A 16,967-nucleotide genomic window follows, 5' to 3' on the forward strand; every position below is an offset into this window, starting at 1 on the left:
TGGCTTTTCATATCCTTATTAGCTAAGAGTAATAGAGGATACAGAAAGTATTATTCAAGTTTAATTTTGTGCAGACCAGAAGTACATGATGCCTTAATGTAATATATGATGTGTTTGACTGTTGTCATGGTAGAACCATGACAACAAAAAACCACACCTTCTTTCCTGTCAAGAAGGATGTCAATCCAGTTTTCTGAAAAGGTTTTAATCAGGAGTGTGGTGTATGCTGTGTCTTTGCAAGTCTTTGGACTGTAATCATGGCACTTGGTGCAAAACAGTAAACACATTTTCAGGTATGCAAAATACAAGACTATGTAACACACAAATTAGAACTAAATTTCCATTCTGTTGACACTTGAAAGTTAGATGGGCACCCGTTGCTGATGGAGAAAAGGGAGTACTTGTCCTGCATGTGTTTCCTTACTGAGGTCATCAGAAAAATTATTGATGTGAGTGGCTCCTCTCACCTGTGAATTTAAATGTCACATTCACAAAAAGTTATTCTGTTTTGTTGGGAATTTTTTTCTGAGATTTCGTATGAGGAGGAGATTAAAGATGAAGAAGGAAGCAAACACTGATAAATGACTGTGGCAGGAAGTGGTTGGACGAACTTGCTGCATCAACTTTTTGTGGACTTCATGGGACAGAGGAGTTATGAGGTAGAGATGTCGAGGAAGACAGCACGGCAGTTTTATGGTGTTGGCTTTGGAGAGCTCTGCCAAGTTGTAAAGGCAAATTGAGAAGCAACAAGGAAGATGATAGCCTGTAAATGCGACAAAGGGGCTGATGTAATGGGCAATGTAAATGTGGAGGTTGATATTTGAGTGCTGGATGAGAAATGATAGATGAGGAACAGACCATAAAGGCACCATGTAAGCAAAGGCAATGCAACAGAGATCTCAGAGTCAAAGGTGGGAAGCAAAGGAAGGCACAAAGATTTAGACTTGGCGTTAATGTGACAACCTAGAAAGATGGAAAGGTCAAAGATGGTGTTGAAATTATGGGCAGCTTCAGTTTGTTTTACGTGCTGAAGCAAGGAAAATCAGCTTTCACTTACTAAAGGCTGTGGTTCCTTGAACCTGTCTGAAGAAATTATGTTGGAGTTTTGAGGAGATGGGAAGATAGGAATTCTGCATGTTTACCACCATTTGCTTATTTTAAGTTTGCACTTCACAGTATTGCCCTCCAAGTGAGCGTTTACTCTGTTTCTGCTCTCTGTGGTAGGGAATTTTGTTTTCAGTTGTTTAAAATACCATGTAAATATGTAAGGCTAGTGCTGCGGTGAGAATCTCCTATGTTTTGTTGACAATGGTACATATTTTAGAAACACAGCAGTGTATGTTGCAGAAAGATGTGTAAGCCAGAAAAAAGTCTCATTCTGTTGTCTTGGTGCTACATACAAGATAACTACAAAAAATCATAGCAAGAGAAGTAAGTTTTAGTTTTGTCGTGATTCTTCACTTTGACCTTCCCATTAGCAAGAAAGAAAGAGAGAAAAGAAAGATCTTTTTAAAAAAGCAATGCAACAAACATTGTCTGACTTGAATATCATATTTTGAAGGAAACTGTAGCATACTTACGAGAGTTGCAAATCAGAGTTTCTAAGGAGGTTTTTCTTCTGAAATGTTCTTTGACTTGATTTGATAGCCTCATTTTGTTCTCATTATAGGCCATTCTTTAGAGAAGTATAGAACCATAAGGGATCAAGGTGAGTTTATCAGGAATAAACTCTAACTCATTTTCTTTTTGTTGACTTGGAATGAAATTGGTGGGAAAAAAAAAGCAGAAAAACCCTTAAAATACGTGACCACTTTTAGTTTAAAATGTCTTTGTTTATAAGGAGCAATAAAGGAGTTATGAAATTCTTCAAATGTACTTCAGATTATTATAAAAATTCACACCTTGCACTACAAAATATCAGGCCTCCCTCCATCCCAATTTGTAAATCATCAGCCTCTCATAGAAGCCGGATGCGTAAAACTACATCTAGCCCAGCATAATAACAATGTGCTTTCAAGTTATTATACTAGCAAATATGGAACTTTAAATCTTCAAAGATGCTACAAAAGGCCACAAAATGACAGCAATTTGCATCATAGATTTCAATTTCTTTTCAAAGTTGATTTTTTTCTCCATTGAATCCTTAAGCTTCCCTATGTCTCTAAAGTAGCTGTTTGGCACACAATTTCGGTGAGCATTTCTTTATGATGGTAGACCTGTATTGTCTTAGGGCTTCAAACCATACTTGCTTATTTTAAATGAGTTATTTAAATAGAATGCAGTGCTGTTATTCTCAAAGGCAAACATTTTCAATGAGTAGCCTTTCGAGAGAGGAGTTCTCTGTCCTGTATTTGTAGCATTTTGTTGTGTGAATAACACATGCTGCAGTGACAAAAAAGATATTGCCAGATGGGATATTGCCAGAATGTAGGAAATCCATAACAATATGTAGCATTAGTATCATGATGTTTGTTGAACATTTACTTTGATTTCACCCATAGTGTAAGGTGAAGGCAGAATCGACCTCGTGAGTCTTTCATATATATGAACAAGGGAAGGAGAATGACTTTTGTAAAGAAGGTGCTCTGCGTAAAACAACAGCATTAGGCCACTTCTGTATGATCCATACACAAAATTAACCCTGGTTACTCATGGGGTTTTGTGTTTCTGCAGAGTTCAGACTGTTTCCAGGAGTTACTGGGGCTGAGATGCATTGTCCTTGTGTCAAAACCATTCTGAACACAAGCATCTTGCCTCTATACTTTGCTTCTCTTTCACATACACCTTGTGCCAAGACAGATGATTTACAGCTCCAAATCTGTTGAGAAGCCAGTAGCTGACACTGTTGCGTGTACGTGCATGTAGTGTTTGCATGTGCACAGGCTCCTGTGACCTTGGTGCAGTCAGAACAGCTATTCTGATTAAGCTCCAGCTGACAGTCTGTAACCTGACTACAGTCATTAACTCAAAGGCTATCCCATTCCACCAGATTAGCAGCTGTGTGGCTTCCAGCCTGGCTTTCTTAGTGTCTGAATACTAGGAAGCAGCAGAAATAGTCTGATGTAATAGTTGGTAAATGTAACCTCCAAAACGAATTAAAAATAAACCTAAGTCTCCACAGGAAACATTTCTACCCTTTGCCCTCTTCTTTTTTAATAATAAACTGAGCATCAGTTTCTGACAAATCACTTCAATTTCCTATGGGGAATGTTATCAATTATCAGTCAGGAGATACTGAGGTAAAATATGTGATTTACCCATCCCATTTAAACTTATTATTTATTCCTATTAATCCTGCATGTTTCTACACAGTTTTTCCCATAGCTCACAGATAGGTGCTATGCTGGTGACAGACCTTACAGTTGTACTGTGATGGGGCCACTGTTGTCCTAGTGGAGTTCTTCCCCATTGTGCTGTAGTGAAAAATAGCATAGCCAATATTTGTAACCCCCTGGCTGTTACCAGAAGAGTGATCATGAGACTGGAAATCCTATTAGTAGGCATATGATGCTTTTTATTTTAATAATTTCTTGCAAACATAATGGGAAGTTCACACCAGGAAACTAATAAATTTTTATGTACTGTGTGGTACATGCTTTTACCATAAAATAATTGAGAAAGGTTTAAGTTCACAGACATGACATGTTCAGCTTGGATTTCAGAAAATGTCCAGGAGACAGCACGGCACAGCTCAGGGAGCCAGTCTGGGGACAAAAAGTGCAGAGGGGGTACTAAGCCTTTTGCTGCTTCTCAAGTGAAGCAGTTTCTAGGCAGGACAGTCATGGTGCCTGGGTGTTGGATGCAGTGGCAGATGTGTGGTGGTAGATACTTACAGTCAGTATAGCTCCAAGACTCTTTATGCTGGGGCAACAGTTAGTTACATCAGTGTTGTTTCATTACATCAGGTATCTGTTCCATTTGCAGTTACTGATGAAAGAACCCAACCTCACATTTATTAACAAAGAAGAAGTCTTTTCTTGAATCTCATGTCTTTTCATCTAGAGCCTGGTCAGACTACATTCATTCTTGACTACACTGGAGCAGTCATGGTCTGATGATCAGTCTGAATTCTATTTATCAGATATGCCAGGACAGTTTTTTTAAATTTTCTTTTTATATTTTTATTATTCCATGAGGAGTGGCTGAAATTGAAATCTGTTACCTGAATCCAGGCTAATTTGTTAAACAACAACAAAGTAGGGTTGTCTAGAACATGTGACTGTCTCCCCATGTCTCACTACTCCAACCTGTATTTATATATGTCCCAAAATAGCTGGTTTCCTGACATGAATTTGAGGACTTGTTGAGTATAAGGATTGCAGTTTCTGTTCCATACAGACATGGTGAAAATTGACATATAGCAGTTCAGAATAAATGTGAGCTATCATGTGGAAAGTCAGCGTATGAGATGCTGTGTGCTGGAGACAATAATGCATTGTAGTTCGGTGCAGAGCAAAACCCACTCATCTTCAGAGAGAGAGGCCAATGGTAAGACAGACAGTTGCTCTATCAGTTTGACAGCATTATTGGGTATTTATAACATATACAATGCTTTCTGTTCTGTATGTTATTGTCTGTAGATGCTCACAATATCGCCATTATGGATGCGTGCTCTAATGACCTCTCCTAAAAAAAATATAAGTAAAAATTCTTAAGGAGTAGATTTTTTGAAAGACCCTAATCCCTTTGTATTTGTGTAGCTTGAGTGAACAGCTCAATTCCTACCCTGCGGAGGATTCTTGTATTGCTTTTCATTAGTCTAGGAAAGTGTGTTCTCTGCCTGGCTTTTTTGCCTCAGGAGAAGACGGGGAGAGCAATCAATGTCAGTCTCCAAGAGCAGAGCTGAGGCTTCCAGTTGCTGCAGTTCAGGCTTTCCCATTGTGCTGCTGTCATCAACAGAACGTAAAAAATAAAATCAGATCATTTGACCATGTGATTAGCACATTCCAGTTGAACTCTAGATGTCCTTAATCCTCTGTCTTTTTACGGAACTCCCATATTTCTCACTTAAGAAGAATTTCTTCCTTAACATTAAGGTTTTTCTTTTGATGCTGAAGTAACCTCTGAGTGGTTTGCCTAGAGGGTTTTAATGGGCTGCATTGGGTCAGACAAGAAAAGATGCACTTGGATGATCATGAAGACATGCTGGAAAACCAAATTATTACATCACAATGAAGTTCAACCATATGATCAATAATTTCTATTGCTTGTTGAAATACATTTTGCCCTATCAGTATATTGCAAGATTAAAAAGGAGATACTTGCAATTATGTAAACAATTATGGATTGTCAAATCCCTCAATTTGGATTTGAATAAAACCACAATATTACATTGGATAAGCTTTGCAACTTCCTTATGGAATTCAGATACGTGTTTATGGACTTAGACCCATATCTCATTTCTTTTTTAAGTTAGCAAGACTTCTCTGTATAAACGGAATCTAACTTGACAGTGAAGTGTCACAACGAAGAGTTTTGACAATGAAGAGTCTGCAACTTGAAGTTACTTCACAGCTTCACATTTTAAGTGTTTGGTTTTGTGTTTAAGAAATAAATTTGTGTGCATAAATTAAGTTCTGTCTGCCTGCCAAGATATTTGAGGACTAAGGAGAACTGAGGGTGTACTATGTAATTATTTCCATTTATATGTTTGGGTATTTTTACAGTTGACTCCTAATATCTTCAGAGCTGTAACATAAGCTATTATGTTGCAAATTTTAACTTCTTCCCCTTCAGCCTGTGACAGTGACCACTGGGGACCTCACTGCAGCAGCCGCTGCCAGTGCAAAAATGGAGCCTTGTGCAATCCCATCACTGGTGCCTGCCACTGTACATCGGGTTTCAAAGGCTGGCGCTGCGAGGAGCGCTGCGACCAAGGGACCTATGGCAACGACTGCCACCAAAAGTGCCAGTGTCAAAATGGAGCCACCTGCGACCATGTGACTGGAGAATGCCGATGTCCTCCTGGATACACTGGTGCCTTGTAAGCAATGAGCATATTGTTTATGGAGAGGGAGATACAGGTCTTAAGTAGTGCTAGCAAGGTTCTTTTTTACACGCTTCTGTTGGTGTGGCTGATGTGTACTGGAGGGAAACAGGGCTGGTGGCTGAGAAGCAGCTGGGCAAACCATGTTGCAGTCCACATTCAAATGTGTAGCTTAGAGAAAGCCTTCTTGATCTGCACTGCAAAGTAAAAGCAAAAAAGCAGCAGATTTTCATGACTACCATGAAAATGATTTGGCAACAGGTTTGGAAAATCACATTGAAACATTTGGTTTTGTAATTTCAGAATAGATTTTGAACTTTGTCTGTAACAAGGAGTGAGCGCCAAACAGTGTAGAAAGATATATATTTAAGAAGAAATAATTCCTAGTTTGCCAGGTCTGCTTCGTTAGATTTGTTGCATGGGTGCTATACAATATTCAGTGTGATGCTATACAATATTAATCTTTCTGTGTTGGACTGCTTTCTGCTTCATACTTTTGGCTGATAAAATTAATGATAGCATTAAAAATAAAGAGGTGTCTAGAGATTGCAGAGTGTGCCAAAGTAACAGTTGTCTCCATTGTACACCACCACCTCCCCAGCTGCGAGGACCTCTGCCCCCCAGGGAAGCATGGGCCACAGTGTGAGGAGAGGTGCCCATGCCAGAATGGAGGTGTCTGTCACCATGTCACCGGGGAGTGTGCCTGCCCACCAGGATGGACGGTAAAAGCACTTTCTGAATTCAACACAACTAAACCATAAAACTTCCATATTTGTACATTTCAGGCAACTTCAGAAAAGGTTAGCAAATGAGGATAGCAAATGTAGTCTGCCTGTAGCCAGGAGTAATGAGAAACATATTTTAGCATACGGGACTGGAATAAAATACTTGCAAAACCATCTGTTACTGAAAATCCTCCAGTTCTGTACTGCCTTTTTAACCATGTCAAATTCTGTGAACCAAAAGACATGAATCGTACTGTGAAGAGACAATGTCCTTTATATCTTGTCTGAAAGTTGTTAATTTCCAGATACAACCTGATGCTGTAGGAAGGTGACACTATTATATATTTTACCAGTGTGTCCTGTGCTTCTTTGTGTATGTATAATATGCATGGCAACCCCATGAACCTTTAGATACTATGTTAAATGTTCGTAATGGAAATGGGACATCAAAGCTTTGACATTATCTTTAGACATTCTACCGTTGTGTTGGTGCGCTGATCCTCTTTTGTCAGTGGGTAGGGAAAGAGGAATTCAACTCAGAGCTGCAAGTTGCCTTCCCTCCTTCCAACCTGCTAATTCTGAGTTGGCAAATAATGGAGTAAGAAGGCAATCAAAAGGCTGGAAAGTGATCAAAGCCCAAATACTTCAAGTACATTTGTAGATAATATTTTTCAATAGTGTTTGTTAATAATGTTTTCTATTTAAAGGCCAATTTTGGGTTAAAATCTACGTTTACTGAACTTTTAATTATCTCATTGTTGATAATTGAGATATTACATTGAGATAACCTGGGTCAGAGGTCACTGACTAGAAAACATAGCTATAAACAATTCAGCATTTGAATAACACAGCTGACTACTTAGCCTGGATTATGGCTATTTTTACTTTTTGTTCCATTTCATGTGGGAAAAGTGAAATTGTTGATCATAGAATACAAATGTTAACATAAATTCTTGCGTGTCTTTATCTGCCTAAATACAGGTAGTGAGATAGATTATGAAGCAAAGATGGAAATCTTATATGTGTCTTAACTAATAAATTACTCTTTAGCCCATTGACTAATTTTCTGTTCCAACTAGTTGTTTAAGCATAGCTGTTTGTTGGTTTTATGAAACACAGTTTTGTCAATATAACCTGTTTTAGCTCTTCATAAAAGGAAGGTTTAAAGGAGCCAGATACAAATTCTGCAGTATCTGATGCTGGCTGAAATACTTGCATGTGTAATGAAATGCTTGTGAATATTATTTTCTTGAAATGGCTTCTTAAAAGCTTGAAGTTCTGACGCTCCCCTCACTACACAAGTGTACTTAACTGAGGATGTAAACAGCAGTGCCGAAATTTAAAACCTGTTGAAGGGAAACAGGCATCCAGCTGAAGCTGTTAAGATGTGATACTTTCAATGAAATTATAAATAGCTTGTCCTTTCCTTAGAAAGAAAAAAACCCCAATTTATCATAAAATAGTATAATTGGGGCATTACAGCAATTACTGATTTCTACACCATTACTTACTGGAAGGCATTTCTGAGTGTCTTGATATGTGCTACTCCTGATAAGTAAATTGGGAAGAGCTTGACATCAATTAGTCTTCAATGTCTAAGTGTTTTCACTGTTGCTTAGAGATAGTGTTTTTCATTAGCTTTGTCTTCTAAAATGGAAATCCTAAAAGATTAGCACTTCATAGCTGAAACATACTCTACATTTAAAGCTGGAGAAGAGTTTGGTATTTCCAAGATGAGCACTAAATGAGTGACATGAGATCTCCTTCATTGCAAACCTCTTTCTTGTCTATTCAAGCTGTAATCCCATATCTAGTATTAACATTTTTCTCCTCTGTACATGCAGGGCATGGTCTGTGGTCAACCTTGTCCTGAGGGACATTACGGGAAAAACTGTTCCCAGGAGTGCCAGTGCCACAACGGAGGGATGTGTGACTCAGCAACAGGTCAATGCAGTTGCAGCCCAGGTTACACAGGGGAACGGTAAGCACAGCTTTATTTTTGCCAGGCCTCTGAACCTGCGAGGGGTCTGCTGTGAGAAAGTTGAGAAGCTGGGAGAAAGCAGAATGAAAGTATCTGTGATATGGTTAAGAGTCTCATGAAATGTTGCCATGTTAGTTGGCTGATGTTGAGTCACAAGTTAAAAATGCCTATGTGGCTACGCTTATGTGGGGAACTGCTTGGTTTCAGGATTTTCCTGCTGTGGGTGAGACTCTGGCAGTCTTATGTGTCTTCACAGGAGTGGCTTGCAGAATGACGCAGTTTGGAGTATGGTGAGGAGTTGAGGAGTGAAGGTCTTGGATTTTGCAGATGTTTGGCAGGGTAGCAAGGGAGGCTTGTTCATTTCCTCTTCAAAGTAAGCAACCTGGAGAGTTTCAAATGAAGAAGTGAAGCTTCTTTATTTTTTTACTTCACTGTTAAATTTTTTCTTTGATAGTTTGGAAGGATAATATAGCAAGACATTTTAAAAGGCAGTGGTGAAAGAAGTGTTTTCCTGTGTATGTTTTAAACTGCACACAATTCCTTTGCTGAAGTCAACAGCAGCTTAGTCACTGGGGTCAGTCCAGGGGATTTCTGCCAACCACAGTAGGTATTATAACCCTATGCACTTCCCACGCGAGTGTTCACAGGACGTGAGGAGAGCTGTGCGAGACATAAGGGGAAAAAAATCCCATGAAGAAGAGAAACATTTAGTCTAGAACTATTTGGATGCCAAAATTAAATTTGAGTCTGTGAAGAAACAGCACAGAAGGTGGTAAATGCAATTAAAGGGACACAGACAAGTCAGCAGGGAAATGAAAGGAATATCCATATGAGAGTCTACACACTGCACTACACTGGTGTTTCTAAAAGCAGTTAAATTTTTTGTCTCGGAATTTAAAGCTGACTTTCATCTGGAGTGTCTTACAAGCTGCAGCATTTTTATCACTTTTGCAAGTCTGAGATCCTTCTTTTCCTGCAAACCATGCTGTATTTACAATTATTTTGTTTTTCAAGATGCTCCAAGGGCAGGAATGGGTTACAGGCAAGCTTGTAGATCTGATTCTATGTCATGTTAGTTGTCTGGGAAGGGAAATGCTACCAGAAACGTTGGCTGAGCTAGCAGGTACCTACCAGTAGCAAAAAGCATGATTTTTTAGAATCACAGAATCTTAAGGGTTGGAAGGGATCTCAAAAGATCGTCTAGTCCAACCCACTGCACAAGCAGGACCTCCTAGAGCAGGTCACTCAGGAACTGATCCAGGTGGGTTTTGAGTGTCTCCAGAGAGGAAGACTCAACGACTCATGTGCTAAGCTATTCTCCACTTCTGCTTGTAACTTCAACAGTATTTGTCTGAGATTTTGGTGTGGTGTTGACTCATGGAACTCAGTCATACATCAAGAAAAAGAGGACTCCTAGAGCATGTAACTGCTTCTAGGTGATCTGACTGAAGGGAATCCAGTTTCCTGTCCTCACCAGGAAGTGGAAGAAGGTCTTTCAGAAGTTGATGAAGATGCAGTTTTAAAAAAAAAAAATGTAAATGGCAAGTTTAAGTTTTGCCTAATTTGACAGGGATTCCTGGTTGTGATTTGGAGAAAATTAATTCTCAGCTTTATTCTTATGACTTTATTGGAAAATTTCATTTAGGCTTGTTAGCTGTATTGTTATGCTACGCAATAAAGGAGCAGAGTGGCCAATTTATTCTTTGCTTCAGTCAGGGCAACACCTCTACACTTCTGGATAACAATATCAGATTGAGGCAAATACTTCAGAAGCATGACTTGAACATATGTACCTGTTTTACCTCAGTCAGAGGGTTCTGCTAAATTCTGTTACACTTTGCAACACTTTATATCATGTGTTTTTTAAATTCTTCTGCAATAAACCACCAATCATACTTGCCTCCCCTGCCCCCCTGCCCCAAAAAAAAAAGACCGCCAAATATCTAAGAAAAATGAAAAGAGGACACCAAGGAAATTCTTTTATAGGACGTTGGAAAGGATGACATTAAAAGCTGATAAAACCATTAGTAATTTGCCATATTATCAAGTACTATTTTGGTACAATCTATAACTTTGACAAACTTACAGATATCCAAGTTGCAGAAGATGTTATGGCCTAATATCAACTGTTGAGTTCACACCTCAGGACTTCAATGTCAGTATGCTCAGGCCCTATTGCTCTGGGATTTAGCTTTTTTGTCTATATCAATGTAATTCAGAGTTTATAGGAAGCTTATGTTGAAAAATGTGGGAGTCTTCCATGACACATAAGCTATGAAATGTTATCCTTGACGTGAACTTGTTAAGCTGTGAGGTCTGCTGTCACAGATAAAATATTTTAAGTGTTCTCAGTTTTGCAGCCTTTAGTAATGCTGTAGTAGTACTGGCATTCTGGATTTCTCAGTTATAAAACACAGAAAAATAAGAGCTCAGAACATCAAACATGATTCTCATAAATCATAGAATCATAGAATGGAAGGGCTGGAAGGGACCTTTAGAGATCATCTAGTCCAACCCCCCTGCAGAAGCAGGTTCACCTAGGTCACGTCGCAGAGGAACATGTCCAGGTGGGTCTTGAAGACCTCCAAGGAAAGAGCCTCCACAACTCTGGACAGCCTGTTCCACTGCTCCCTCACCCTCTCAGTGAAATAGTTTTTTCTTATATTTAAGTGGAACTTTTTGTGTTCCAGCTTCATCCCAACCTCCTGACACCCACCCTTTAGATATTTATAAATGTTAATAAGATCCCCGCTCAATCTCCTCCAGACTAAACAGCCCCAGTTCCCGCAGCCTTTCCTTATATGAAAAATGCTCCATTCCCCTGATCATCTTGGTGGCCCTGTGCTGGACTCTCTCCAGCACTTCCCTGTCCCTCTTGAGATGAGGAGCCCAGAACTGGACACAGGACTCCAGATGAGGCCTCACCATGACAGCATAGAGAGGGAGAAAAACCTCCCTTGACCTACTAGCCACACTCTTCTTGATGCATCCCAGGCTGCCATTGGCCTTCTTGGCCATGAGGGCACATTGCTGGCTCATGCTTAGTTTATTATCAATCAGGACTCCCAGGTCTCTCCCTGCAGAGCTGCTCTTCAGCAGTTCGACCCCCAGCCTGTACTGGTGCATGGGGTTGTTCCTTCCTGGCTACAGGACTCTGCACTTGTCCTTGTTGAACTTCAGGAGGTTCCTCTCTGCCCGACTCTCAAGCCGGTCCCGCTGAATGGCAGCACAGCCTCTGGGGAATCAGCCAGTCCTCCCAGTTTGGTGTCATCAGCCAACTTGCTGAGGGTACACTCTGTCCAGGTCATTGATTCAGATGTTGCACAAGACTGGCCCCAGAACCCATCCCTGTGGAACTCCACTGGCCACAGGCCTCCAACCCGACTCTGTGCCATTGATCACCACCCTCTGGGCTCTGTCATTCAGCCAGCTCTCGATCCACCTCACTGTCCACTCATCCAAGCCACACTGCCTGAGCTTTCTGATGAGGATGTTGTGGGAGACAGTGTCAAAAGTCTTGCTGAAGTCAAGGTAGATGACATCGGCTGCTCTCCCCTCATCTAGCCAGCTGGTTATGCACTCATAGAAGGGTCTCAGGTTGGTCAAACAGGATTTCCCCTTGGTGAAGCCATGTTAACTCCCCTGCTAACCATCTTATCCTTTGTATGTTCAGTGATACCATTCAGGATGAGTTGTTCCATCACTTTTCCAGGGATGGAGGTTAGGCTGACCGGCCTGTAGTTTCCTGGGTCATTCTTCTTGCCCTTTTTGAAGACTGGCGTGACATTGGCCTTTCTCCAGTCCTCAGGCACCTCACCTGTCCTCCATGATTGTTCAAAAATGATAGAGAGAGGCTTAGCAATCACATCAGCCAGCTCTTTCAGCACTCTAGGATGCATCCCATCAGGACCCATTGACTTATGAGCCTTAAGCTTGGCCAACAAGTCTTTAACCTCTTCCACCCAGGGCAAGTCCTCTGCTGTCCAGGCCATCCTGTTATCTTTGCAGAACTGGGCTTCCCGAGGGTCAGTCTTGGCCGTAAAGACTGAAGCAAAGAAGGCATTCAGTACTTCGGCCTTCTCTGCATCCTCAGACACCAGGGCACCTTCAGTGTTTAGCAGTGGGCCCACATTCCCCCTCGCCATCCTTCTGCTGCTGATGTACTTGAAAAATGCGTTATCGCTGTCCTTAACATCCCTGGCTAAATTGAATTCTAGAAGGGCTCTAGCCTTCCTAGTTGCACCCCTGCATGCCCTGGCAATGTTCCTATACTCTTCCCAAGAAGCCAGACCCTGTTTCCACCTCTCATAGATGGCTGCTTTCTGCCTGAGTTGTCCCAGCAGATCCTTGCTCATCCATGGAGGCCTCCTACCACCTTTTCCTCCTTTCTTGTGCTTTGGGACACGCTGATCCTGGGCTTGGAGGAAGTGGTGCTTGAAGATTGACCAGCTCTCATTGGCACTTCTTTCTTCTAGAATCATATCCCATGAGATCCATCCAAGTAGATCTTTGAAGAGGCCAAAGTTGGCTCGCCTGAAATCCAGGGTCACAGTTTTGCTTTGTGTTCTGCCTTTTTCACACAGGATCTTGAACTCTACCATCTCATGGTCACTGCAGCTGAGGTTGCCCCCAGCCTTCACATCCCCAACCAGGCCCTCTTTATTTGTCAGTACCAGGTCCAGCAGCACACCCCTCCTTGTTGGTTCCTCAATCATCTGCGACAGGAAGTTGTCGTCAACAATCTGTAGGAACCTCCTGGACTGTGTGTGCTTGGCTGTGTGGCTGTCCCAGCAAATATCAGGGTGGTTGAAGTCCCCCATGAGGACCAGGGACTGTGATGTAACACCAAATGAAATTGCTACCTGGAAAAGTATTAGTAAATGACTGGAAACTTATTAGTAAATGAGTTGCAAAATGTAGAAACAGGATTCTGAAAGTTAGTCTTCTAGTAGCCAATCTGGACAGCTAAACATAAAGTCTGATCTCTAGGTTAAATAATTTCTTTTGTGTGTAAAACATCAAGAAATAGAACTATTAGCTGAAGTAACTATCTTCTAGAAGCTCTGTGATAGAATGAGGAAAAGTTTGGTGAAGAAGTCTCTTTTTTTCCTTAAGGAGCAACAAAAATCATTGCCTCTGTCCCATATGGGTTAAACTCAAGTTTTTACTAGTTTTCATGTTCATCTGTTAGACAAAATAGGTAAAAAGGAGGAGTTTGGGTTCCTGAAGATTTTTTCCCGTTACTCTGTAAATTTTTGAGGGGCAAAATCAACAATTTTAGAACGAAATTCTGAAAGGAAAAGTATTCTGAAACCATCATGTGCTTGGAAACACAATTAGAAAATGAGACTGATGAGTGAGATGGCCAAGGAACTTCCTGACCCAAGCATGTGCAGGACAGTGGATGTTTACTGGCTGTTCACACTATTGCTAAATGGAGAATCACTTAAAAAAGTTGCAGATGGATGGCTTTTGAAGCAAAACTCTTGAAAGTGTATTCCTTCATACTTTGTATCTGGTGTAAGAGTTGGTTTTGTTCGTGTTCCTGAATGCAAAGTCTAATGGTCTGTGTATCCATCCTTTGTTGGAGAGGAGACTTTTTCTAAAGGAATTCACAAAGCCCATGTTTTTAAGCCCGTCTAGCTGAACAGCAAAAGAAACCAGAGAGACAGCACTTTTAATTAGGCATTTTAGACCAGCATGAGAGATTCCTCATAAGCTACTTTTCCTTTGAATCTCCCAACAGCTGCAGTTTATGGGAAATAAAACTAATTGTTTTTTGATTTATCACAGGTGCCAAGAGGAGTGTCCAGTGGGGACTTACGGAGTGCAGTGTGCTGAGACCTGCAAGTGTATGAATGGTGGGAAATGTTACCATATTAGTGGTGCCTGTCTCTGTGAACCAGGATACACTGGAGAGCACTGTGAAACGAGGCTTTGCCCTGAGGGAATTTATGGTCTCAAGTGTGATAAAAAGTGTCCCTGCCACATGCCCAACACCTGGAGGTAGGCTTTGCATTCTTCAGCCTCTTTTTCTCCTTCTATACAGAACATTGAAATCTGAATATAATCTGAAAATAAATACTTCCTGTTTTTTCTAGTACTTTTGTCTAAACTGAAGCAGGCAAGAGCTTGTGAGATTATTTAGTATTTATAACCATATCAAGAAAGAAAATATCAACCTAAAAGAACTTCTGAATTTTAATGTTTGGAACTATATTTGGTCTTACTATTCCCTGCTGTATTTGGTCTCTTTCCCATGAAATAAATGTTAAGACAAAGGATCACCTTTGTCTTAACTTACCACATACATTTTGTACACTGGATAAAGTTAATATACATCATATATCCCTCTCATATTCTAGTTTGCTGTATAAGAGAAATTACTAAATTAAAATCAATTAATCTATAGTCTTACAAGTTGAGCATTAGAGGAGAATCCATTTCTCTTCCTCTGTATGCTTATGTAAGAATTACTGTAGATAACTATTTTAATACAAAATTTCCAAAGCCTTACCAGTTGTAAATCTAGGTTTAAAAAATAAATTTTTTGTCATTTAAATGATTTTTGTAGAAAGCAAGTAAAATCTGATCCCTGGGAATCAAATGAAAATAGTTTTCATTTTTCCATCTCTCATTATTCAGTCAGTAATGAGTCCTGCTCTTGACCTTTGTGCATCTTTGTGAATTTCACAGTATTTCAGTGTATTCTAAAATCTAGCTTATTGGAGACAAACTGTCATCTATGAGTGAGGGAAGTCAGATGTCAGTTGAAGCAAGCATGCATATTTATAATATAATTCTGGGCAGCTTTCTCGTGTTAAAAAACACAGTTACAATGAAGTATTTTGGTCACTGTGCATTCAGTTACATGTTCACTCACACTTAATTGCATTACTAATCACAGTACCCTAGGTAAGATTTTTAAGCATAATCTATATTTTTGCTGTTGGAAACAGCTGTGAGAGGAATTTGCAGAAACTAATGACTGTCACTTAGAATGTTACTAAATGTCATCTATAAGGTACACTTTTCCTTATATATAAAATAAAAAGCTTTCAGTCAAAATTAAGCAATTATGTTAAAGCACCTAAGCACGTGCACCTAGTGTGTGAAAAATTACTTTGTGGATTGAGTTGCTCAACATACCTTTCTTTGACAAACCATGTGACAGCATACTGAATTATTTTTGCTTTCCAGTCATATCCCTTTTACAGTTCTGTGCTTGCACTTCTGTTTATCCCATTTACTTGAAATATCTTTTGAAATAACACAGAGTTTTAGACATAAAATAAAGCGATTCATTCTTTGGACAATGCATTAGAAAATAAATGGCACCATAATGCTGACCTATCTAGCTCTCAAGTTTATGCTACTGGACCAAGTACAGTTCTGTAATGAATTACAGTTAACTACTTTCCTGAAACTTTGTCTGCAAACTGTTGTAGCAGCCTTGTTTGACAGGAACCCTTTACGCCGTGTAGTATTTCTGATGTTACAGGGATTACTTCTGATTCATGTTCAACACAGCTGTTCCTTCATTTATACCGCTGGAAGACAGATTGTGGTCAAATCACATCACAAGTGTTCACATGTAAACAGAAGCATATGGCTGGTCTTTTTTTTTTTTTTTTTAACATTTTCCTCTCTGTATGATAAATGAAAAGGCTCTTAATAGCCTTGTAGGTGCAAGAACATAGTTGCAAGGGCATAATGATCTGTGATGAAAACAAAGATTTTCATGACTTTACGAGTGTATTTTTCATAATAGGTTCGTTCCCTCTGGGTCAGGAAGACCCACCAAGTAACAAAAATCAAAGGGCATTTGAGTAAGGATATAGAAGACAAAACTACCTGTGAACATTTATGTTTCTTAGAATCTTTTGAGAAGCCAATTGAGCATGGCTGTGTCTGTCTCTCAGCTAGGAGACAACTTTTATCAGTCAGCCAGGAGACAACTTTTTAAGTACATCAGGGAATATACTCATCCCTTTCTTACCTACCACAAGTATTATTTGGGCTGGCTGTAAATGAAGGATCTTCTTCATAGTGTTAACCCATTTAGCAGCAATCAGTAATCCCAGAGCACAAAGAAGCAGGTAGAGTTCCTTCTCCAAATAGACTTTATGTGTTTGTAGGTTTAGGATTCTGTTAGGACTTCTAGGGGCCATGATAAAATAAAAGCTTTTTTTGATCTGGTTATGAACACTAGATATCCTAGTGCTGTTGGCAGGCTTAAAGCCCTAGATTACTACTTCCATTCTTAGTATTCATC

At 39.9% G+C, this 16,967-nt stretch overlaps 1 protein-coding gene across 2 annotated transcripts in view; it reads left to right on the top strand.

Annotated features, from left to right (window-relative positions):
* Positions 1-16,967, top strand: part of MEGF10 (multiple EGF like domains 10) — a 107,894-nt gene that overhangs the window by 50,052 nt on the left and 40,875 nt on the right. For both annotated transcript variants that reach the window (XM_062018475.1, XM_062018476.1), the window contains exons 6-9: positions 5,737-5,983; positions 6,588-6,708; positions 8,556-8,692; positions 14,486-14,698. In XM_062018475.1, coding sequence (XP_061874459.1) covers positions 5,737-5,983; positions 6,588-6,708; positions 8,556-8,692; positions 14,486-14,698 — 718 coding nt within the window. The remainder of the gene's footprint in view (positions 1-5,736; positions 5,984-6,587; positions 6,709-8,555; positions 8,693-14,485; positions 14,699-16,967) is intronic.

This window comes from Colius striatus, chromosome Z (genome assembly GCF_028858725.1).
Source record: "Colius striatus isolate bColStr4 chromosome Z, bColStr4.1.hap1, whole genome shotgun sequence".
Classification (NCBI taxonomy): domain Eukaryota; kingdom Metazoa; phylum Chordata; class Aves; order Coliiformes; family Coliidae; genus Colius; species Colius striatus.